A 24,780-nucleotide genomic window follows, 5' to 3' on the forward strand; every position below is an offset into this window, starting at 1 on the left:
TTATAGATAGCAGTAAGAGGAGGCCACACATAAATTCTGGGAGGCACACAGTCAAGAAGATCTACAGAATATGTTTATATTCTGAAGTTTGAATAAAGAACCAGTTTTCTGTTCTTCAAAATTAAGTTCCATATTTTTTGTACTAGAAGGAACACTAATAGTCTGTAAATAATTGCACGCCTTTGATCAAGACACTTGAATTTACTGTGTCATTTTCCTCTACTGCTAAAAAGAAGTAATACCTAACTTCCTCAAAGGAGCACTGAAAGGATTAATTAAACGTATGTATGCATGTTCAAGTGATCAAGTACCTTATGAATGCCAAATATTTTTATAAAAAGTATCATACTGACAGAAGTGAAGTCCTGTGTTTTAAGAGAAACTTAAGTGATTCAGCACTGCAATTTCATAGAAAAGTTCCTTCTGAAATATTTCGGCTTGTTTTTAAGTTTACAGTTTAAGTTTGCAGCATGTATACCATCCTTCCAAAAAAAAGAAAAAACCCAAAACTTTAATGTAAAAACTCCAACAAAACCTTTCTCAGCATACAGTATAATGTGCATGTTAATAAAATATTTTTAAGTTCACTAAAAAAGTGGAAGAAAATGCCATAATCATCACAATAATTCAATTTCTCCTTCAGACTATTCCCTGTCACAAACTTCCTGCATTACTGCACTTACTCTCAATATGTTAGAATAGGAATTGAATCTTTGTGTGCACATTTCCTATGGAAAAATGAAAGGGGGTCTACACACTTGCTGGTTTGTAGGAATAATCTCTACATTTACATTTTTTAAAAAAAGCTCATAATTACTCTGTGGAATTGGCTTACCAAAAAATCTTCAGTCTAGTAGCATACATGGCACACTTCTACAAATGCACTAACGCGCACGCATCACAAAAATAAGATGAGCATTACTTGGTGAAATGGGTTTTTTTCCCTGCATTCTCATTAATATGCCTTAGAAAGTCAAGCACAGTACTTGCAGCTTCACTTTGCATTATGGTGCATTTACCATCCTAAAGCTGTAACTTACGTCCTTTACACTGATAACCAAATCCAAACACAGCTTTTCCTATCACAGATTGTTTCGCTGGGCTCAGAGCCCAGCATAATTGCCTAATTTCTGGACTTCCTTTTGAAAACAAGCTCTGCTATTCCATTTAATCTACTTCAGAAAATTTCAGCATCTGCTGGATTTCTCAATTCCTAGCAGCATGCCTCCTACACTCTGTTTTGACAAATGAGGTTGCTAAACAACAGATTAATGGTTAACTTTAGAACCAGGGACACAGATTTAACATCTGTAAAATAAACTGTGAGTTATAGTCTTTAAGCCCACCATCCCTTCAAGAAACCATCAGCACTACCAAGCAAAACTGGTCATTCCCTTTCCCCACCACCCCTTTCTACCCGTAACACAGTCATCTCACATTTCTGCAATGACTTGTTTCCCCCTCCCCCTCAAACTACAGAGATGAGCCATTTGCTTGCAACTAATTAATATATGGCAATTAGTGCTTGCTAAGCAGACCAAACAGATATACAGAATGGATGGACGTTGCAAAACGAACTGACTAAAACCACACAGTACTAACCACTAAAACACCACTATCACAAACCAGTATCTTTAGATGCTACACTTTCTGCCTTGTACTTATGGACCAAAGAAGCTTCTATGTTTAAGGGGGTACTTAACTACTGACAAAGACAGTTAGTTGGAAGGTGTATGCTGTGAGGTGAGCTTTCTTTAGCAAACTTTAAATGGGCAATTGCTAAAATAAGCCTCCTCTTATCTGAAAGAAAGTCAAGAAAAGAGAAGAGAGGACTTCTGTATTAAGTATCTGCTTTTTATTATTTTTTGTTTTGCCACATACGGGTTATTTTGAAAGACAGCTTTATGCCACGTAGACAAAACAGATGCCTATCTAAAAGTACTTACACATACCTGCCACCCTACTCCCACTGCAACCCTACCTGAGCCCATCTGTTAATATAAACACCAACCCATTAGAAGCTGGCTATCATCATATGAATAGTTCCATGGCACCATGGTGTCTGCACTCACTTTAATTGCCTTTTGGGAGATTTGAACAGAATTTCATCAATAAGCTACAGAACCCGTCTGGTGTAAGGCACAAGGAAAGAGGCAAGTGATATAGGCATGATACATATAATAAGCACGAGGAAAGACACAATCGCTAACCAACCAAATCCAACGGATTTCAGTACCATTTTTTCATGTACTGAAATCCAGGTGACAACTAAGCCCCAGCTGATACTGCTTTATGCATTCATTCCCCTTCTCCAGCCCCAGACAGATCAGCTCATGACAGCCAAGCTCACCCCCGCAGAATCCCCCATACGAGAAACCCACCTTCTGCTGCTATGAGGCAGTGTCTCCAGCGGTTTATGCTGCCTCAACCACAATGCGGTGTGGGTTTCACATTTTGAGGCCATTCTGAATACTGCAAACCACAGTGAGAATATAGACTACAACAGGAAACAGATGTGGTGCAACCACAAACACTACCTTTACTGAAAGAGCGAGTAGTTCCACAAAGTAAAACAAAATAGAAAAATTAAATGGCCTCAGAAAAAATACCAGATATCCTGCCTGTAGGATAAGGGCTTTGCTTATCCTAGACCAATAATGAATGCAAACCTATAGCTTCATGAAAATACAGCTTATTCAAAATATATGAATTAATGCTGAAAATGTGGTCGTATTTTAAGATGCTGTACTTAATGGTCAGCAGGAACAATAAAATAACAGCTTTGCACATTACTTCTATTTTAAAGTTACAGACTGGATTGCACAGTGATATATTCTAAGGGTCCTTCTTGCTGTCAGATACCCTGGATTCAATTCACTCTTGAATACCAGTAGTAAGTGTGATAAATAGGCTAATGTAGTGAATTTACCTTTTTGATAACCTGAGATTTGAATGTACGGTAGTTTACACTTGTCATTTGATTGGTTTAAGTCTAGAGCTCAATCAATATACCTATGCCGTTTGTGAAAATAGCGTTCAGCTCCTGTTAGAGCTCATGCTGGAACCCTGCAAAAGCTATGCAGACTAGCATTCCACTCAGGTCTAGCGGACCAAGGCCAGTGGCAATAAAGACTAGGCAGAGGTACAGTAGCTCGTATCCACAGCACTGAGGATATGCTAATAATAGAAACTGTCTGTTCCTATCGGGGTATACTTAGATCAATATCAAACACAAGAGCCCAGCTCTACAAGATGCCAGACAGCCTTAGTACTGACGACTTCCAGAGAAGACAGAATGCAGGCTCTGGAAAGGACACACTTCCAATGTAAATCTGTGAGACTGTCAGACAAACCCGATATGATTTACTTGTAATTAACCTAGTGCCGTAAGCAGGGCAACAGTGTGCAACTGTTACCTTTCACCTTAACTCATGAGCACAGTTTAATTTTCTATGTGGAGCCACAGAATCATATAGCAGCCCAGGTCAGAAGGGACCTCGAAAGACCATCTGGTCCAACCTTTTGTGGGAAAGGGAGCCTAGATGAGATTATCTAGCATCCTGTCCAGTCACATCTTGAAAACTTCCAGTGATGGAGACTTCACCGCATCCCTCAGGAGGTTATTCCAGTGAATGATTGCTCTCACTGCAAAATATTTCTTTCTTATATTATGATAAAACCTCTCTCAGTGCAACTTGTACCCGTTGCCCCTGTCCTCTTCATGTGTCTCCTTGTGAAGGGAGAGCCTCTATCCTCCTTATAGCTGCCCTTTAAGTACCGGAAAACACTGATGATGTCCCCCCAGGCCTTCTCTCCTCCAGGTAGAAGACCTAAATCCTTCAGGCTTTCCTCACAGGGCAGGTTCTCCAGCCATTTGATCATCTTTGTGACCCTCCTTTGAACCCTCTCCAGTCTGTCTGCACCTCTTTTGAAGTTAGGGGTACCAGAGCAGGGCACAGTACTCTATCTGCAGCCTGACAAGTGCTGAGTAGAGTGGGATGATCATGTCTCTATCTCTGCAAGCAACGCCCCTGTGGATGCAGCCCAGGCTCCAACTTGCCTTCGCTGCTGCAGCTGACTCATGTTCAGCTTGTTGTCCACCAGGACCCCCAGGTCCCTTTCAGGAGGCTGCTCCCCAGCCACACAGATGCTAGCCTGTACTGGGCTCTTGGGTTACGACACCCAATGTGCAGGACCTTGCACTTGTCTTTGTTAAAATTCACATAGTTGTTGCTAGCCCACTCTCCCAGCCTGTCCAGGTCTCTCTGTAAGGTGGCTCTTCCCTTCTGACATGTCCACCTCACCAGCCAGCTTAGTGTTATCAGCAAACCTGATGAGGGTGCTTTCATCATCCAGATAATTTTTGAAGATGTTGAACAGCACGGGGCCCAGTATCGATCCCTGGGGAACCCAACTTGTGACAGGCTGCCAGAATTAGTAAAAAACACTGATCACCACGCTCTGAGGTGCTGCCTCTGAGCCAGTTTCCTACCCATCTCACAGACCACTCTTCCAGTCTGTATCTTGCCAGTTTGTCTAGGAGTAGGCTGTGGGAAACAGTGTCAAACGCTTTGCTGAAGTCCAGGTAAATAACATCCACTGCTCTCCACAGGTCAACAGAAAATGTTATTTTGTTGTAGGAGGTGATCAGGTTACTCTGGCAGGCATGATTTGCCCTTGGTAAATCCACGTTGGCTTTTCCCAATCACCTGCTTTTCACTCGGCTTGCAAGTTTCTAGAACTCTATCCAGGGACTGAAGTACGACTAATGGGCCTGTAGTTTCCTGGGTCTTCTCTTGTGCCTTCCTCTTTTGCATGTAGTTATAAATAATCAGGGAGAAGGCAAGTATCACGCATGCTAAGCTCTCTCTCAGGATGACTGGCACAGAGGAAGTCAATAGTCAATGAAAATTTATAAACAACAGCTGGTAACTCTGTATCTTCAAAAAATTAAAGATTACTTACAAGAATGGAATAGGCCTCTGTGATGGACTGAAAACCCCCAGCTACACTACAAGATGTTGCCAGAACTTTATTTCACAGACACACACATCAGCAAACAAAACAAAAAACCCAAACCAAACAACTTCCTCTGGTAAAATCCTTAAACTGCTAATTTCTGATACAAACACCTCAGAATTGAACCTAAGCCCTGATTTTTAAAATTGACAGCCAATTTTTGGAGAAATGACAGAAACCTTAGCTTTCTATTGGTTCCTGTACTTCAGCACCTTTGCCAGTACTAGCTTACTAATCCTCAGAGAGGCCAGGAGACCCCACTTAATATACAGGATCTCAGCTGCCCTGCTCAAGTACTACGGCCATCACTGTGTCAGATCTACAAAATTTCTAGCACGGACCACAGCTGGAAACCCATCTCTCCCTACTGACTCAAAGGAAGGATGCAATTATAACATTTATCTTCCTTCTGAAAGGATAAGGAATGAGAGAGTGTTCTGACTTGGTGGCAATGCTTTGCATGTCATGTGTCCCATAAATGCAGAACACACTAGCTTGTTGTTTCCTTGGTGCATGTTGAAATATACTCTCCAATGTATAGTTATGGTTTACCTTACAGCATGAGAAAACCCCAGCCATTTGGCACTGACATGAAGGAAACATCAAGGAAAAAAAGGTAAACTCTTCCAGAGCAGACCTTAAAGTCTTGAGTCATTCTAACAAGAAGTTTGGTTTATTGCATTAATTTGAAAGACAGCAGAAAGCATTACCGCCTTCACAATTTACACATGGGTCATGCTATTACACTCTAGAAATAGATTGAACTAAAAAACAATGAGTTGAAACAGTGGATTTCTCATGAGTTTGATCGTTAGCACAGATCTGCATGAGATGATTGCAAACAAGTATTACTGTGAGACAGCTGTGAAATACTTAATTCAATACATATATCCCAGATATTTCAACATACTGTGGAAAAAGATCTTTAACAAGGCCTGCATTACACCTGGAATAGTTTAGGAATATTCAAGGCTTAGGCTTAGTTACTTCAGCCCTGATTATCCAATGATAAATACTTACATGTGCTGTTTGTTTGATGCAACACATACCCAGTTGATGACACTGCTAATCAAGGATATAACTGTTCATCTTCCACCTAAATGTACACGAATCTTACTATATTAGAGAAGTGAAAGACAACACTAACTCATTAAATTTGTTTGGTTAAGGAAAAAAGAAAACTGGGGCAACACCTCTCAAAAATAACTCTAGGAGAGAGACAGAATGCCTTCTGAACATTACATTAGCATATTTTCAGACTGGGTTTGAGAACTATGTATTTTCAACTTGCTTCTTTAAGCAACATAAATGAAACGGACCACAATGATTTACTGTTATGGCTGCAGTAATATCATTTAATTAACACATGTATCTAATATAAAACAGCAGCTCTGAGAGAGGAAAAAAGGGACATCTTGTCTAAATTTCCAGTTTCATTAGTCTTCCCCTCTTGGAAAAAAATAAATGTCCTGATCAACTATACCCTCTTTGACTGAGCCATCAAAACTTTAAACTCAACTTGAGACAATTATTCTGTCAGTGTCACTAACTTACTGTCATTGACTAACAGTCAATTCCAAAATTGCATTGAAATCCTGAGAAATCAGCAGAGGGGTACCTGGAACCCTTTTTATTTGCTTCAGAAACCAAATGCCTCCAGCCAACTCTACAATTTCTTACTGTTAATTGTTTTATAATAGCCATTACCAATTTCTAATTTAACAGTTCCCCAGTACCCTCAATTTCCTTTTGAGCTCTAATCATTTTTCCAAAGTATTCAAAATATATTTTTCCTGAGCATGGATAATATTCCTAATAGGGCTGCAGTGAAGATAAATATGTAAAAACAGAATAGAGATTAACTTCATAAATAGCCCTTTCTATCATGCTACAGACACTGTTATAAGCTCATTTCTCTCACAATAGGACAACTTTCCTAGCTTGCTGATCAATCAATGCCAACAACCGAATTGTCTTCTCAGCGATGGAATTTAATTTTAGAAACAATTGGTTGGGTTTTCACTGAAACGTCTCAAGTAAGGTGAAGTGACAAGCAGGCAGGGAAAGGAGGTTATAACCGTTGTCACAATCAAATATGACATCTCCTAGGCAATCTCATGCAATACAAAAAAAACCCTGCATTTGTAAAGAACAGGCTAAGAAAAAAATTGAGATGAAATGATGAACAGGATGAGAAAAGAGGTTTTCATAGGAAAAAAAGAGGACCCTCTGAAAAGATTCAGTGGTAAAACAGGTGAATAAAGATGCCTGGCTATGGGAAAACATTTTGGTACATTAATACATAAGGTAGAGTGGCAACAGTCAGAGGGTGCTGTGTTATGTGGACATAAGCTATAGGGGTACAGACAGAGAAAGTTAATTACTGTGATTTTGGAACTTATCGTTTGTCAACTAAGTCCCATCAGCAACCGTACACATGCTTCGCAGAAAGCAAAGACAACTACCCCAGACCACACTGTTTTGGGATCAGTGATTTGGAGGACAGTTTTACAAGTTCAGCAACACAACTTCTAATGCTCTTGCACATGGGCAAAAGCCTCTCTTCTCTCCTCTTCCTTCCCAAGGTACTTTCTTTCAGTACCCTGCCCTAGGAACTTCCTATTTTTAATTTGTTCTCTACCCAACTCGGTGCTTTCCGGACTCCTCCATAACCAACTATAACTGGTTTTTTGTTTTAGAGGGAAAAAACGTGGAAAGTTTTCTGCTGTTTTGGCAAGTCCAAGTGGTTCAGCAGTAAGTCCAATGAATGAAACTCAGCCAGCGCAAAGCTGGGGGCGGGGGGGAGAGGGGTGGTGGCTCTGGGATATCTTCCACTTCTGGTGGCAGTAAGCTATTAAGTTGATTCAACTGCTCCCTTCACAAAGTCACTTCAATTCCAAGGATCTCTGCATGTCCAAAACCTTGGTTTTCCACCATATGTGTTTACCTGCCTAATAAAAGGCATTAAACTTTTCTCACAGACCTTTGCGAAGTTACAACAATGGTATCAGAAAAAAAGTTTAGGTTAGGAATACAGAATCTCAGAGAGAAATAATCAGCTTGTGTGAAGAAAGCTGAATAATTATTGAGAGGGATCACAAGGTCACATAAATGCTTCTGAAGAAGCTCAGGTCCAAGATCAGTGCAATCTTTTGTGTATGACAATACAACTAAGCTTGAGAGAAGAAAAAGACCAGCCAGAATATTGGAGAGTAAGGGATAATGGCAGACTTACAAACACCACTCAGCTGAATTAGAAATGCAAAGATAGCTCAATATCTCGTCACATCACTCCCCAGCTTGCCTTCAAATATTATTTTAAGTATGTCAGACTCAGTGAGGTCCGATGATGGCTCTAGTTATTTCAGTTTGAGGAATATTTTTGATTTCCCTTAGGTAACCGACTGCCAGTAGAGGCTTGTAACTTGCTAGTAAAGAGAACAGCGTAAACTAAAGTGCAATTTCCTAACTCCAATGGAAAAAAATCTAGGACACATTAGCAGAATCCAAAGGTTGTACTTCAGTCAGCTCCATGCCAGCCCATTGGGAGCCATGAGGTTTACAGAGCTGTCATTAGCAAAACGGGACTTCTCATCTGTAAGCAAAGCTTGTAAGAAACATCTCTAAACTTCCCACATGGAAAGTCTCAGTTGAGCTGCACAGATATAAGCCACAGTCAAGGCTGAGAAAGGTACACTTTTACTATTAACTATAATGTGAAAAAGGCTGTAGAAGCCAGCTCAAATGTGTCTTGAGTGTGGGCATCTGCCTCTGACATGGCCGCTCCAGGCTCTCCTTAGACTTAACAGAAAAGAATGGGTGCTTTTAGAGTAGGACTCATCCAATCTATTCTAAACACTTACTTTAGGATAAAGCAAGCCACATAGCAGAAGTGCTGATTTCTGACATTTTCTATAAGGTATCTTACAGAGCTGAAGATCTCTACATCTCATTAGATGAAAACCACCCACAGAGAGAAATGCAGATCTATAACACAAGAACCATTTTAAAACTAAATGTCCAACTCTTCTGTAATATCATGTAATTTTTAGGGCAGTAATTTCACCTCTTGGAAAAATAACATACTTGGTACTCAGATGACACAGTCAGGTTAGTCTTGGACAAGAGTTCTGACTTTATCTACCCAAAGCCTTCCCTCACGATCCTCCTCCTGTTGCGAGGTGCTGGGAACCTCTCCCTGTTCCATTAAGGATGACAGCCTGTTGATAGCACATCCCTCAGGACTTCTCTGAGAATTCGTCAGCACAAGCGGTTTGTAACAGGTGTCTCAATAATCAAACTTGTCACATTTTAGTGACAAGGAAATTTAACTTTTTATTATGACCTTTTTAATAGTTACAAGCTTACAATGCCAGGAGGTCCTGGCCCAATGTTTGGGGTCCACACATAAGAGGCCACTCAAATTCTTGCATCCGGCTCTTCGACAGTCAGGAGACTTTACTAATATGTTATGGCTGTCATTTGTTTGCTTTGTAATGTAGCTTTTCTATTTTGGTCTGCATCACAAAATTTAATTCTTCCCTAAGTTCATTCAGAAGTTCAAAAGAAACCTCCCAAATGGAAACTATACAAAGTATAAACTATTTTTAAGAAAAAAAAAAAGCCCTTACTCTACTACTAATTTCAAAAAATCTGTAGGTCTTCTTAATGCAGGTCTAGAAGGTGACAAGAAATAGCTGGAAATTCTCTGACAAAGTAAGCTTTAAATTTCTGAAACTGGGATGGAGGAAATGGATCTGCCCCTACATCTCTCGCTGTAGCACATACTTGTTCTTTGCTGAATGAAGTTCCCAAGAGACACAAGTATCCAAACAAGGGGGATAATGAATTGTGGCCAAAATTAAGCAGTAAAACAACTTCAAATATTTGTTTCAACTACTTCATACTTTCTCATACCTGCAAAAGCTTACTGGAAGTACACAAAAGCAGCTGTGTTCAACAGCTAGGAAATTCAATGGTCTCTGCTTCTCAATTTTCAAACCTCTGCTTCACACTAAAGGTGGAGGAGGTAGGATCAGTAATCAGGCATGCAAGTCATTAGCATTTCACAATACAAAGACTAATGCTATGAGACAAAATTTCTCAGTCAGAAAATAAACGGTGAATGCTTAGAAAACAAAATTTCCTTATTAGGGTGGCAGTAAAATTGAGGGAGTTGTCATCGGAGGAAAATGTAGCCCTGCAATTTCAGGATTAGAATATGAATTAGAGCATTCTCTAGATGCCAAACTATTAACTCCTGGGTCAAACACAAAAAGGTCCTCTCTGTTCAAGATTTTTGTGCTCAAAAAAGTCTTAGCAGCATCTGCTTTCTGTTGCCCGACAAGGCTGTGTTCTGGAGACTTGTGTGTACTTATGCTGAAAAACAGCAGGATATAAGACTTTCCATATTAATCATGAGGATTAGAGACAGTAATGCCAGGCACGGCTAATAGATTTGGGAATGCAGAAACACTTCAAGTTAGAGCTGCACTCAAAAAAATCACTAGATAATGGTTGGAAGTGTAGAGGAGGCAGAGAGTCCTTTCTTTAAACTCACCACTAGTAGGTGTAAGCGGGTGTCATCTCTGGCTCTGAGAATGGAGAACAGGAAGGAAGATGAATAAAGAAAAATGAAGCAAAAACTGAAAAATTGTGAAAAATCAGCCATATCATCATTATTTCCTCTTAACACACACACACATCCACACGTGCATGCAGCCATTTATAATTGCTTTATCAATACGAGCTTTGCTGACCATTTTAAATCCAACCTATGCCTTAAAACAGGTAGCGTACGTGCTCAGAAGACAAATATTCACTTGTGCAGGAAAACATAAGACCAATTCAACAGAGCAGATCATACATTTTTAACCTCATAGCACGGCAGGAAAATGCTTTAAACCTGTAGCAAGTCAATGAGAAATCTTCCCTACTGGTAAGCACAATAGCAGCCATCCATTTCAATAGAAGTTTATCAGCAGTGAAACCTGACCGAGATAAATGACGAAGCTGTTGAGCCACAGCCTGCTTCTGCCTGCTGCAGGCTGCCAGATAAAATGGGAACAAAAGCTCCCTGCTGTACCCCCTACCAGTCTCCATTAACCCCTGCTGATGCTTTATTATCGTCTGGGGGCTCCAGAACAGCATAGCGTGAATCAGTGTGTAAAAAATAAATAATAAAAGCTCACATGTGGCACAAACAAACCAGAAACACAGCTTGCAAGAAATATTCATTTTGGTAGCGCTGCAATTAAATAATGGTTCTGAGGAATTCCACGTACTAGGGGAAAAAAAAAAGCGCACAACGTATGTAAAATCATGTATGAAAAACTACTTAAAGACAACAGAATGCAAGTACACAAACGTGTTTCTCCTGCTTTTAACCCCCCCTCCCAAATATATACAAACACATACAAGCAAAGCAGGGACCAGGCATATAATTTTGATGTCTTCATGTCCAGTTCCAAGTTTCACCTTTTGATCCTGTCACAAATATCCTTTTTGTTGCACCTCCTCCAATGTCCCTTCTCCAAACCTAAGTTTAAAACATTTACTGAAGGTCAAAGCATCTTCTACTAAACTGATATTAAAAAAATGGATGGGAAGGGCAGGGAAAGTGTTACAAATCTCCTCAGGATTCATGGTTGCCATAGGAGAGAAAGGCAGTGGGAGGAAAAAGGAAGACTTGAAATGTTAGTAACATTTTAGCTATCTTAGATTTAGATAGTGTCATTGCAGCCTGAGATTTCTGTAGCCTACTATAACAAAGTCAATGTCTCATAAAACATTACAGAGAGGCCACACAAGATCCTGGGGAAAATTCACTAAGATTCATCAGTAAAGAAACTCACCACTATATTTGCATTACCTAACACATTGAGGGGGAGGGAATTTACTTTAGACTGAACCATTCTCTTAGATGAACACCCCCTTCTTCATCCTATAGAGCCTTTCCATGCTTTACTAATTACAGAAGCTGTACTGAACACGAACGCTTATCTATCACTATCAGAGGCCATCGGTTTTCAACCCATTTCTGCCCCTCTCAAGTGCAGTTAGCATGCAGCAATATTACATCTCAGGAAGAACATGAAGTTTTTCCTACAGCTAATGCAACAAGCTAACAGAATAAAGACTCCCCAAACCTTCAAGGAATAGAATGGCCTCAACACAGGAAAAGAGAGAGGCTGTATGGGTTCAATCCAAAGGTCCACCCATCCCAGTAACCAGTCTCAGAGAATTTTCAAAACTTACACAACAGCATAATAAAGCAAATACATAACTGAAGCTTTTCAAGAAACCTTTTTCATTCTGCAGCAATTTACAGTTCAGTGATTTGTGGTTCAGAAGGCAATTTTGTTTTCTAGTAAACTGCAGTGGAATTCCCTTCACAGACTTACCCAGTCTTCCCAGTAACACATGTAAGCTTTTAACATCCACAGCCATTTCCACAACTTATCACCTGCCAATATTATTTACGAATGCCAATTTCTTGTATCAAAAAGGTAGTGGGGGGGAAGCCCTGGTCAATTATACATAATTTTATTGATTTTATAGATCTCTGTCACATAGCCCTAAATGAACACCATCTGCAGTTAAAAAAACACCACCACCCAAATCCTCTAACAAAAGTAAAATCCAAAAACACCAAAGAAAAACTGTCAGAGAATTTCTTCTCTGTTGCTTTAAAGGTTTTACCCAGGCTCTTTCAAGATTGTCTGCACATTAGTAACGAATTAACAAATGTTAACTTTTTATAAAAAAGCAGCAGCAGTAAAATCATAACTCTAACACTTGGAGCCTCATAGGAAAAAGTTAACTAGTGATTCTGAAACCTTAAGATGATAAATCTACTCTGATACTCTGCATAGATGTTACATGACAACCTGGAACAAACTCATTCTGCTGGCTCACATTGGTTTAAAAACAATGAAATGGAAATTGTCCCAGCAGATTTTGTGCCAGATCAGATATCTTCTGTCCTGCCACAGACACTGTAATGTTGGCATAAACATTGTATCATGTGTTCTAGCCAGTTTGACAGAATTGCAGCAGTGAGTTCATGCCTGATCTAGATGAAAATTTCTATCACAAACTGATCCAGCACTGAAAAGAATCATTATTAATGAATACGGAACTGCGGTCTGAGTAAGACCGCAGCACATGAAAAAATATCAGTGTTTTGGCAAGCATGAGAGTGAAGAATGCCTAACTTTCCTTTTGCAAAATACATTCAAGTCCAAGACACTTTCAGGGCTGAAGTGCTCAATCTGTTATAAATAAATCTCTAAGCACAGCTAAGACTCTTTCCCCTCTTTTCTCAGAGCTGGCAAAATGTTAGGTGAATTATAGACTGTAAATCTTGTTTTCAGGACAAAGAAAACCGTGCTCCCTGAGGCTCTCCCAAGGAGTGCTTCAAAGCAACTCACCTTGCAGGACTTGAGTTACTTTGACTCTGAAGGAGAACAAACAGTTATGTGACCTTCCAGCACAAGACTATGACTTCACATTGACTTATTTGAAGTTACAAATTAAAAAAACCCAATTTCTTAAGGCTAGAGAAGGTATTGTGCCTAATGTGATAAGTCCCGAAAATTATTCACAATGGTAAGGATTCACTAAGGAAAGCTATAATTCATCAAAAGAATGGTAAGTCTACCAGGATATAGCAAATGTAGATACTGCTACTGTGCACCGGTAGTAGCCAAGTCTCCTGCTTCCAGGCAAACTTCTGCCTTTTGATAGTAAACTGAACAAATACTTAACCACCCTATTTTCTCAACGACTGTCAAAGGGATAAAAAACGTCAAATTTCCTCCATAAATGTTATATAACAACATAAACACAAGATTTTTTCAATGTGGGAGAGAAAAAAGTGCCATTTTTGTTTTCAATTAAACGTTTCAGGAGAACATACCATAAAGAAAGGAAAATCTATTCCTTTGCTGGAACGCCAATAAAACAAGCCTAATGAAAATATAGAGGATTATCGGGAGTACGAATAGTTACATATGAAATGAGATTTACTTCTTTAAAGTATATTCTACCTGCATCTAAGCTGAGCAGCACAAAGAATAGAAGATTATTTTTTTTCACCTACAAACATTACTCCCAATAAAAATCTTTTTTTTCCTGATGACTTAAGAATTGACTTATTTAACAAATCCTTATTATACATTCTTAAAAAGAGGGATCTACTACATGGATATCATTTCCATTTTACACACAGATAAATGAAGGAAGAATAGTGAGTAACTTGCCCGAATACAGAGAAGAAACTGAATTGTTTCTTAAAGCACAAATCAACCATTATCCCATTGCCCTTTTGAGCTGTATCAGAATTTAAACACCTAGAAAAACAGAGTAACTACATTCTATAACTCCATGGAATTAAAAATTCAGATGCAATTACAAACCTCTATTTTGTCCGTTTTGGCATCTCCCCAGTATATTTTGTTTTCTGCATAATCCAAGGCCAGTCCATTTGGCCAGCCAAGCGAGGTATTCACCAGCACAATTCTGTCTGAGCCATCTAATGCTGCCCTCTCAATCTTTGGGATTTCTCCCCAGTCAGTCCAGTACATATACCTGCAATGGAAGCAAAATATTAATAACTTTTATTAAATCAAACTTTCAATATTGACATAGCTTGTTCTGCAGTACCATACCCTGAAACCACTGCATTTCTAAGACAAATATATTTCCTTACCCAGGACGCCCAACTCACTCAAAAAGCACTGACATGCAAACACACTGACCCTTTACACAAAACTTATATATCAGCCAGCTGAGCAAAACTACTATTATCTAGAATAAACGAACAGATCCACACAGTTCCCAAAAATATTTTTAAACAGGAGAATAAACCATAAAGACATATAAGGATGACTACCCAGGTAGTCAAAATAGAGCAGCAGACCCCATGCCTCAGAGGGCACAGGAATTTCAAGGAATCCCAGTATTTTCGTTTTGAAGGCTCAGAAGTTTATCACTGCATCCCATTATCTACATACAGGTAGGCAGAGGTATCTTCTTTACATGACTAATATTTAAAAATATGCTCACAAACAGCTCCTCACCCAACCATGGGATCCAGCACAATAGCTCTGGGTTCTTCCAGGTCTTCTGATATCAAGATTTTTCTCATGGTCCCATTAAGCCTTGTAACTTCAATACGGTCTGTGCCAGTGTCAGTCCAATACAGATTTCGGGCAACCCAGTCCACAGCAATGCCATCAGGATGTGCGATCTGTGCTGTGACAACAAACTGACTACCTGACCCATCAATGAACGAGCGGCGGATGGCCCTAACTTCATCATCAGTCCAATAGATGTACCCTTCCAGAGGATCAAAGTCAATAGCGATGGCATGACGGATGTCCTCCAGTGGCAAAACGATGTCTGTAAAATCTGGGGTGTCTAAGGAAATTCGCCTCAAATCTGTTCGGCGGGCTAGAAGCAGCAGTTCAGTGGCACCTACATGAACAAGATAAAAACACAACCGTCTTACAAACACTGTGCAGTAAGCCTATAAATAGTGAACCTGATTCTGCACCATTTGGTACAAGCTAGTCTAGCTACCTTGACTTCACAGGACCTAACAAAACTGATGGGCACCAGTAGGGAATTTCACTCAAAGGCTTCAAATGTGAGGTTATTCTTCTGCAGAAAAAGTCAGATGTGTTTATAGAGAAAATTCAGTGGTCATTTCCTTGTCCAAAATGTATTATGGTGGACACGTTTTCTATCCATATCATTCCCTTCAAAGGTACTGAAATAGATATGCAGTGATTATGCTGCTATTTTATGCAAATCAACAGATGGCCTGCAGCCTCTTAGATGAAAAATTAATTTTATAAATAATTTACTGACTATTTGCTGTTGTTGGTATAGGCGACAACCATGACAAACAAGCAACACCCTTCGAAGGGGAAAAATGTAAAACAGAATGCCACAAGTAACTCTCCTTTGAGAAACTCCTATCGGAGGAATCGGATTTGGGAAATGACAACTGTCCAGTGACCATGGGAAGCAGGAAGGCTGTCAGCTTCTCCCATATTTGTTGAGAACAAGCTTATTGAAGACATGAAAATAAATAACAGTGTGTCTTACAAAGTCATTTTGAGCTGAAGCATACAAAAGCCTTGCTGGCTTTTAGGTCAAAAGTCAGAATCACAATAAATAACTAAGATCAGCTTGCACTGCAGAAGACGTTTTCACATAGGGCAACCCAAGATGTTTAATGGTCTACGTGCTGGGCATCTGATCAATGACAGATGTACTTATTGTCTATTCTAATTCATTCTCATTTCATTTTCTATTCTATGTTACTAAATTTCAGTGTAATGAAGGATAAACAGCCACCACACCCCATTCCAATTAAATTGCTTATCAGTTTGGAGTCTCAGGGAGATAAGAGCAGCTCAGGCCTCAGGGAAGCTTGAGCTAAGGTGAAAAATGCATGCAATCCTAAATGCACGGAAAGTGTGTTGCAATGGCTCTCCTCAAACAGTGAGGGGAAAGGGCTTGGCAAGGACTGATGTAGGTGTGAGGACAGAAGGCGGGGGGTGGGGGGAGGTTTAGGAAAATAAATGCATCAACACTGCACTGAAAGAGAGCCAACGCCAAGCCACGTTATGTCCATGTCTTGATCTTAGAGGCATAAACAAGGACTAGAAAACTAAAAGAACAAAAATTAAAGCAAGTAGGTCACAGATGAAAAAAGAATTTTGATGTCTGATGCCAAATTTCTTTTTAAAAAAGTCAGTAATTGTTGTTGGTGCTAGCTGAAACCTCACCACATGCCAAACTTTGGAGAGATGCCAAAGCAGCCATTGCTTCATTTACAGTAACTAACACACTAAAAACATCTAAGATGCTTTCACAGTGCTGCAAGAAACAGCACCTTTCAACAACTGAGGCTGAGAATATTATTACAAATGTTTGCGATTGGTAGCCCAGAATGGATTAAGATCAGGTTTGGGATCCTCTGTCCTAAAACACCTTGTGTTCAGAAACACATGTACACGCTAACTAGTCAATTGTTCTTCTAGTGAATAACTCTTATGCATTAATTAATATCAGGAAAGGGGAACCTGTAATTACACGTCTATGCATACTTCAAAATAACGTAAAGCATGTGACAGAGTAAATGGAAAACAGGCATGTTAATAAGATTTTTTTATAATTACAGAAGCAACTAATCTTGTCACAGCAATCTATATGTACATCTGTATTTCTTGCTACTAAGTATATCAAACAATTCAGCATTAAGATCCAAGCATTCAGAGGCATTATGGTCATATAAAGTACTAATACATAAGTAGTCACAACTATTTAGGTTCAAGTTAAGAAAGAAGTTCCTAGTACTTTCTTTCTTACCAGCTTCATAGTGATTTATCCAACCTACCTTTTAAACAAAACTATGAAAATCATATTAAAAAACCCAAACAATAATACCCTTTTTGCATTATCTAGTAAAACTAAGGTTGAGCAAATGCACTAACCTCAGATTTCTAAACAGTTAGAAAGCTATATGTAGTCTACCATATCCAGAAAAAGGGTAAGGCATAATTTAAAAATAATATGTGTGCTCTAGCTGAAGTTGATAGTCATTTTGAAGAACCAGTGCCGGGTCCCCAAAAAGACTCGTTTGAGTACAGTCATGCCCTTGCTGAAACTCACCCTTAAAATTGACCAATTGACCTTCCAATTCTTCCCAAAGATGACCCATTTCAATAGCTTTGGTATCCTGCTTTTGGGTTGCAACACTGTTGTTTACTCAAATAACCCAATATGTCTAAGCTTTAATTCAGCATCGGGAAATGACTGGCTTTCAGCTAACCCGTGCTGCACTCTGGATCCCTGAGCTAAGAATTTCATGGTCTTTATCTGGAAGCTTAGCTAACATTCCAGCCCTCACTAAAACACCACCCCCCACCTCCCCCATCAAGCAATAAAAAGTTTAAAGCTTACTTTAGAGCTATTACCCACCCATTTGAAAACAGACACCTCAGCTGCTTAGTTAGATCACCAGCCATTCTGTTTGGGGAAAAGGAAACTGAGTAGAAAAGAAGCATCTCACCTCAAGATAGGTTGAGAGAAAGATCACTCAATGCCTTCAGGCTTGCCCTGACAATAGCAAAAATAGCAAATGCAAGAGCTGGGCACATTTATGGACTGATCCCATCATCACCTTGATAGCAGTGAAGAAAAAAAGGTCATCACACAACTAAACCAAATAATTTGCACCTGTGGCAAACACCAGCTGTACAAAGTTTACCTGGCTAGGCACGGACCACCGCTCAGTCAGAAGAGCTCAAGGTACTCAAGGTTGCCAGGACATAACAGAATCGATCCATTTTGTTCACTTCTATCCCAAAGGCCAGTTAGAATGAAAAAGCTAAAGTGTGACAGCAGGATCTCCAGACTTCTTCACTTTGCCTCTCCAAGAGAAAACCCGCCTCTAATGATGAGCAAGATGGAGAACATCATGGCTATGGAATTATCTTTCAAAAAAAGATGGAAAAGGCAGGAAAAGACAATGCAGGTTGCATGCCAGCATAACTTTTTTCTTTTCAATTTATCAGCACTTACTGGGAGACTGGAATGAGCCACAAACACATAAAACACCTCAAACCTCAACTGGTTCAAATGCTTTCCAAAGGTGCATCGAGGCTGCAACCAGAGCTCTAACCTCAGCATGAATATGCAGACCTGAGGCAGTTTTTCCTGTAGACACCTTGGACTGCACATGCAAGAAGGATGAAGTGGCCTAGATGAACAGTCAGGGGACTTAGAGCGGAGTTTACTGCCCATGCTGCTGTCTTCTCTCTAACTACTGATGGTGTCTACTGCAGCCAACACAAGCATGTCTGTAGACACAAGTACATTTTGAATACAGCGCTGGGTTTGAGGGTACAGACCACCAGGTATGATAGGGTGTGTGTTTCTAGACTTCAAACCACAATGCGCAGAGTTGCCATGCAAACACTTGCATGCAGGGTAGGCATAGACCTGTCCTATATTTAAAGTCAAGTCCTTCTGCTTACCCCTTCTTGCTGATCTCCCACACTATCCTCAGTCATCTTAGCAATCCATAACTTATTTTTAAAAGAAAACCTTCCCAAACTATTCAAATTGGGGACCAAGTTCAGAATTCTTTTTATCAGTGCCTCAAGTCATGGTGTATTCAGGATGGTTAGCAATTTTTTTCTAAAATCAAGTCCCTTACTTAGGATGTCTAAATATGGACATAAAAGCTTTACTCCAGACTCTTATTTTTGAGAGCTTTAGCCTACTTTTATTAAGCACTTTGAAAGCTGGGATTACAAGCTCATGGATGGTGCATTACATTAGTCCTGGAACTAATACTTTCCTCAAAAAGTCACTATTAAAAATCAAAATAATTTAAATCTATGTGCTAGCTGAAGTGAAGGGAAGAGGGAGAGAAGGGAAAACAGAGCAAGCATGCAGATACATGCAATGGCGTAGCTTTAAAGTACAATGTCTAATGCCCTGCTAACCTTTACAATTAATTACATCTTCTCAATGATATACAGGCCTCAGTCATTTGTAAGTTATTGAACTTAAAACCCATCAGTGGTTGCTGAGGCTAGCACAGCTACACTGACACATGCTTGGGAATTCATACATATGAAGTGTATAATGCATTCTCTGTATCTGAGAAATCAAGATTATTAATACATTCTCAGCAGAATTACAACACATTTGACTAAAATATTTATTTCCTAAATGTCCTTCACCAGCTGTAATGTCACTATTGTCAGAGAGACCATGACACCACAATACAGACAAGATTTTTTTCATCTACACAAGCTCAACCTTAAAACTACAGAGGCAAAAGGATATGTATCTGAAACTAATATTATATTTTTTTCTTTCCTTTAAAAGAAATGAAAGAATTAAGATGTTAAATTAACATCTTGATCTGTGCAGTCAAATCGGGATTCTGGCTATTCCCGACAAAGCAAATTTCCCACTGGGCAGACCTAAATTGCAAAAGAAAGTGCAAATTTCTGATTACCGCCTCCAGGCTTATGAGGGAAATAGGATGTGAGGGTCCGTGGGCAAAATAAAGACTCTTTTCCTGAAAGAGAATAGAATGGCCAAAGCAGAGGTGAAATGAAAGTCTGAAGCAGTGGTTTTTCTTCATGAGGAAACTCGCTTCTCCTTGCTCAGCTGAAGTCACCGTTGGTATTCCAAGTACAAACCACACATCCGTATTGATAGTAGCAAATAATAAGTAAAATGCACTACAGGCAAAGACAGAACCTGAGCACACGGACAGAGATCTCTGAGCACTAATAAGAAGGTAACTCCAATGACAAACCCGTAAGATAAACCTAAGTTTTCTTACAAAAACAACTATCAAACAGGTCATTTAAATGTAGCACTGCCAAACTCAGAACAGCAGTGCCTATAATACTGAAAAAGAGAAACCCCGGTATGTCCTGCAGAAGAGGACAATAAATTACCAAGAATACGACAACCATAGGTAAAAGCTCCCTGGTAGAAATGCCTGGATGCTCAGACAGGGCTCTTTGCTTCGGATGTTACTGGAGTAACTGGAATAGCTGGCCATGAAAACTGCTTATTCTGCCTCTCTTTTCTTTGAGGGACAGGGACTTACAAACTTTAACCTAGGCAATGAGGGAGACAAGAGCTTGCTAAAAGCCCATATCCCAGTTAAATAACTGTTGTATTTTGGAAGAGGAATAGAAATTAAGACATGAACAACCAGACAGTATTATCAGCTATTAGAAAAATAGCTTATTTTATTCCAAGTTATCACCCTTTCCTGAAACACTATGGAGAAGTGTTTATAAACGGGGGGTGGGTGGTATTATAGCTCTCACAAAGAAACGGTAAAACTCCTCTAAGGTGTGATGAAAAAAAACCTACAAAAACCAGAGAAACTAACACTGGGAGAAAGGGGAGGGAGAAAAAGATTTCCTATAAACCAAGATTATTCAAAAACGCTAGGTTGTCATGGAAACTGCTCAGGGAGGGTCAGCCAGCCTCACCTTTGGCTGCAAGGATCATCTGTCAATGCCAAAGCACTGCAAACACCACAAACACACACTCAAAATTCACCCGTCAAAATCTTTCCAGTCCAGGCTGGTGCTCTCATCAGCGCAGCATGAAATGAAGTTCTCTCCTCAAAGAGGCTCCTTTCAGCATGAAAGAATTTGGTTTAGGAACCAGTCTGATTTTAGTCTACTGCTAGAAGACAAAACAGTCTCAAAGAAAAGAAACTCTCAGCCTCATTTTTCACCTTTCTTCACCTGCAAGTCACCCTCCCCTCCTTCCTTCCCCCAAAGTCATGTACATGTTCTAATTGCAAACAGAGATTTAATCACTCAGTGTTTCAATCTGTTGCAGCATAATAGATATATACTGAAATGATCCAAGGTAAAAATATTCGGTTCTCAGGGTTCAGCTCTACTTTCACAGCAGATCTAGTAAACAGGCAAGTACAAAGGGAAAAAAACAGCCCAAGAAACCAGAACCAATCCCCCCACCCCGCACACCTGAAAAAAGAGAAAATAAATTTACTTCTGCAGGGTCACTGAGCAGCCTAAGAAAGGAAGCCAACACACAAACATGTACAGATTTACATCTCAAAATCTGATCCGTGGCTAGTCTGGCTCTGTCTGACTGCCATGCTCTCTTCCCTCCCCCAAATCAACTGCAGCCTTTGCAACTATGAGAATAAATTCCAGTGAATCTCTGCCTTGAAGAGCTCTGGAAAGTTGTAGGTCACTTGTAGAAGCCCTAAGACCTGCACCTCTCTACAGTGAGAGGAGTGAAAAGCCAACCAAAAATATTTCATTATTTTGGGATAAGCTCAGCTCTAAATGCTGAACCTGAAGCTCCCTCACGCTCCTCCCAGAAGTTAGCTCTGCACAGGATCATCAAAGTTAAGTGAGACCAGTGGATCTGATGCATAGTTTGTTGTTTCACTTGGGTTACGTGCTAGCTCATTTCTAAATCCAAGAAGAAGTAGTATGTAAGACTCACTGAGCTAAACAAACACAGACTCAGATTTTCTCCCCCCCTCACCACCCATTTTTCTTCTTGAAAAGGGAGGGTAAGAGTGTTTTGGAAAGACACATTAGAAGAATGGTGGTTAAAAATGCAACATTATACTGACAAGCATAAGATAAAGAAATGTTCTTATAGAAAGGTTTTTGCATACAGATAAACAACATGCTGTAGTAAATTGGTTAAAAAAGTTTCTGATAAAATGGGAGCTATATTTTGTGAGCCAAATATACTTCATGGCTGATTGGGAACATCCAATTTGGCTTCTCATGTGTTCAGGGAGCGGGAGAAAAGAGCAAATTATAAATTCTGAGACATAAGGAATGGCTGAAAAAGTGACCTGATGATTTTGAGTATCTCTGCATGAGAAGTTAAAATCCTTTTAATACGGTTTTGGATTTTTTTTAATACCATTCCTCTACTCGCCTTTGGTAATTTAGTTTGATACGTTAGAAGGGTGCCATTCAGCACAGGGCAGTTAAGCTGTGTGGTAGGTTGCCTCCATGAGGACACGGGGCTGAACCCGAGCAGGGAAGCAGGAGCTTTTGTGGCACAATGACCCGTTCCTTGGAATGCAGCATGCAGGGAGCAAAAAGATACAGCCCCTCTTGCCTGAAGTCCATGGCCCTTTTCCTAACAACAGTAAGTCAAAGGGAAGCAAGCAACTCTCGATCTCTCCAGGGCTTGTTCCAACTGTCATCCTTAGTCCTTCAGCCTCTGCTGCCTTACCTTTCTACCTCTGCTTGGCAAGTGACCAAACCTTCACCGCTCCCTGTCCCTCACATGGACTTTTTGTGCAGCTCTGCTTTTGGAAACATGCCTGTATTGGGTAACAACCGTTTTACCTATCTGCTGCCACAAAGGAGTTTATCTGTGCTTACCAAGTATTTTTCAAAAAGCACATGAATTTGTGTCACATTCTGACCAAATATGACCAACCCATAGCAGTATTATTAAAGCTTGTTCGTTGTACTGACAGAAATGGAAGAAAAACATCTTGTGCATGTATTGTTAAATTCTTACAAACAATCCTGCAAGGCTAAACTGGGAGCTGCTTTTGAGTTTTTCACATAAAAGCAGCAATTTATTTTAACAAGGTTCACACAGTCACAAATAGCCACACAAAAATAATCAGCACAGAGCATGAAATAGCATGAAATTAAAGAAAATGCTGAACAGTAGCTGACAAGCCTGGAAGAATTTTTAAAATATAAAATGACAATTTAACAAAAATTCTTTCCGTATACATTTTATTTCACCTATTTACAGTAAGTGCTACTGTATCTTTCTGTTTCTTCCTCCATTAACCTTTGTCATAGGAGATGATCTGCATAAAAGATGGTTGGTTATGAGCAAACTAATTATCTCCCAGTGTTTATTTTGATACTGCTAAAGTACTACAGCAACCACAGCACAATGTCACAAGACCTATACCTACAAAATGTAACAATTAAAAATCATACACGTTAGCCCACAACAAGACATTAGAAGTAGTTTGGGTGAGCACTTGCAGCCCTGTCTTGATCGTGTCTTGAGTTTTAAGGCTGAAACACTTTCAACACCTCTAAAAACATGCCATGTTTTCAGTTCTTCTATACAGATGTAGGTACCTAACTTTATGCATGTGAACTGAAAGAGATTCCAGGTGTATGCGTGTATAATAAATGGACATCAGATCTTAAAAAAAAGAAAAACAATTGTGTTTATTGTACAATCCTATTAGCCAAGTACTAATTCATGAACAACGTTAGAAACATTTTAGGGACAACAGAGGAGGTAGGTATCATTTTTTCTAAGAAAAGGGAACAACAGACCCCCCCAAAACCTAGAACTGCAATCTGAATTTTGTACCTGGAAGTAACCTGCTCTTCAGACATGAGACATACGTTTTTTTGAAAAGTAGAAGGCATTTTCCAATCACTTTTCTCTGTGCTGCAAAAGCATGCACGATTTCACTGTTTGCCACCCCTAATATGCATTATAGTGAAGCTGGAAGAACCCCTTTCCCTCCAAAAACTACTCTGTGCTTAATCTAAAAGGATTTTTAAAAACAAAGCCTACCATCTTTGCAGGTCTTTCCATTCTCAAGAAGTTTCACACCAGTGGGACATGCACACTGATAAGAGGGCTTGGTAGGAGACATCAAACACAAGTGGGAGCAGCCACCATTATTAATTCCACATGGGTTTGTAGCTGTTAAACATAAATCACACAGATTAATGCGTCTGATAACGAATGACCTCATCTCATGCGTTAAGACACATACAGCATTTGAGCGGTAGAATCGGTGGCAGCAACACAGATTAAAGAAGGAAATGATAAACACAGAACAAGGAAAAATTAATTCCAAGTGTTGAGTTGTGGGGTATTTATGGTACCAAAATGCACGGATGTTGAACGTTTCCTTTCTCGGGGAAGTAGCACTTAGCTCTAAACAAGAGCCTTGTTTCAGCTCTGCTCTTCTCATTTTGACAAACTATTCAGCATGTCAGTGCTGAATGCGTAGTAGGTTGTATATACAAAACCAAAATGCAAACAGTAAATTAACACAATGGTTAAGACACTGGTTATTACACAGAGCTAGTCTTGCTTAATATCATCTGCCAAATTAACACTACTTTCCATTCAGGAACTACTACTTGGAAAAAATAAAAATACTGTGTTGCCTAAAATTATGGCACGTGAAACAGA

General features: G+C 39.6%; 1 protein-coding gene across 3 annotated transcripts in view; it reads right to left on the reverse strand.

The window, feature by feature from the left end:
* The window catches only part of LRP6 (LDL receptor related protein 6), a 129,810-nt gene that overhangs the window by 38,052 nt on the left and 66,978 nt on the right, over positions 1-24,780 (reverse strand). For all 3 annotated transcript variants that reach the window (XR_010073666.1, XM_063355443.1, XM_063355434.1), the window contains exons 5-7: positions 24,151-24,282; positions 15,102-15,498; positions 14,439-14,610 (exon numbers count right to left, since the gene is read on the reverse strand). Coding sequence is in view for 2 of the 3 variants with exons in the window: in XM_063355443.1 (XP_063211513.1) it covers positions 14,439-14,610; positions 15,102-15,498; positions 24,151-24,282 (701 nt within the window). In the remaining variant the exon portion in view is untranslated. The remainder of the gene's footprint in view (positions 1-14,438; positions 14,611-15,101; positions 15,499-24,150; positions 24,283-24,780) is intronic.

This window comes from Chroicocephalus ridibundus, chromosome 1 (assembly GCF_963924245.1).
Source record: "Chroicocephalus ridibundus chromosome 1, bChrRid1.1, whole genome shotgun sequence".
In the NCBI taxonomy this organism is placed as follows: Eukaryota; Metazoa; Chordata; class Aves; order Charadriiformes; family Laridae; genus Chroicocephalus; species Chroicocephalus ridibundus.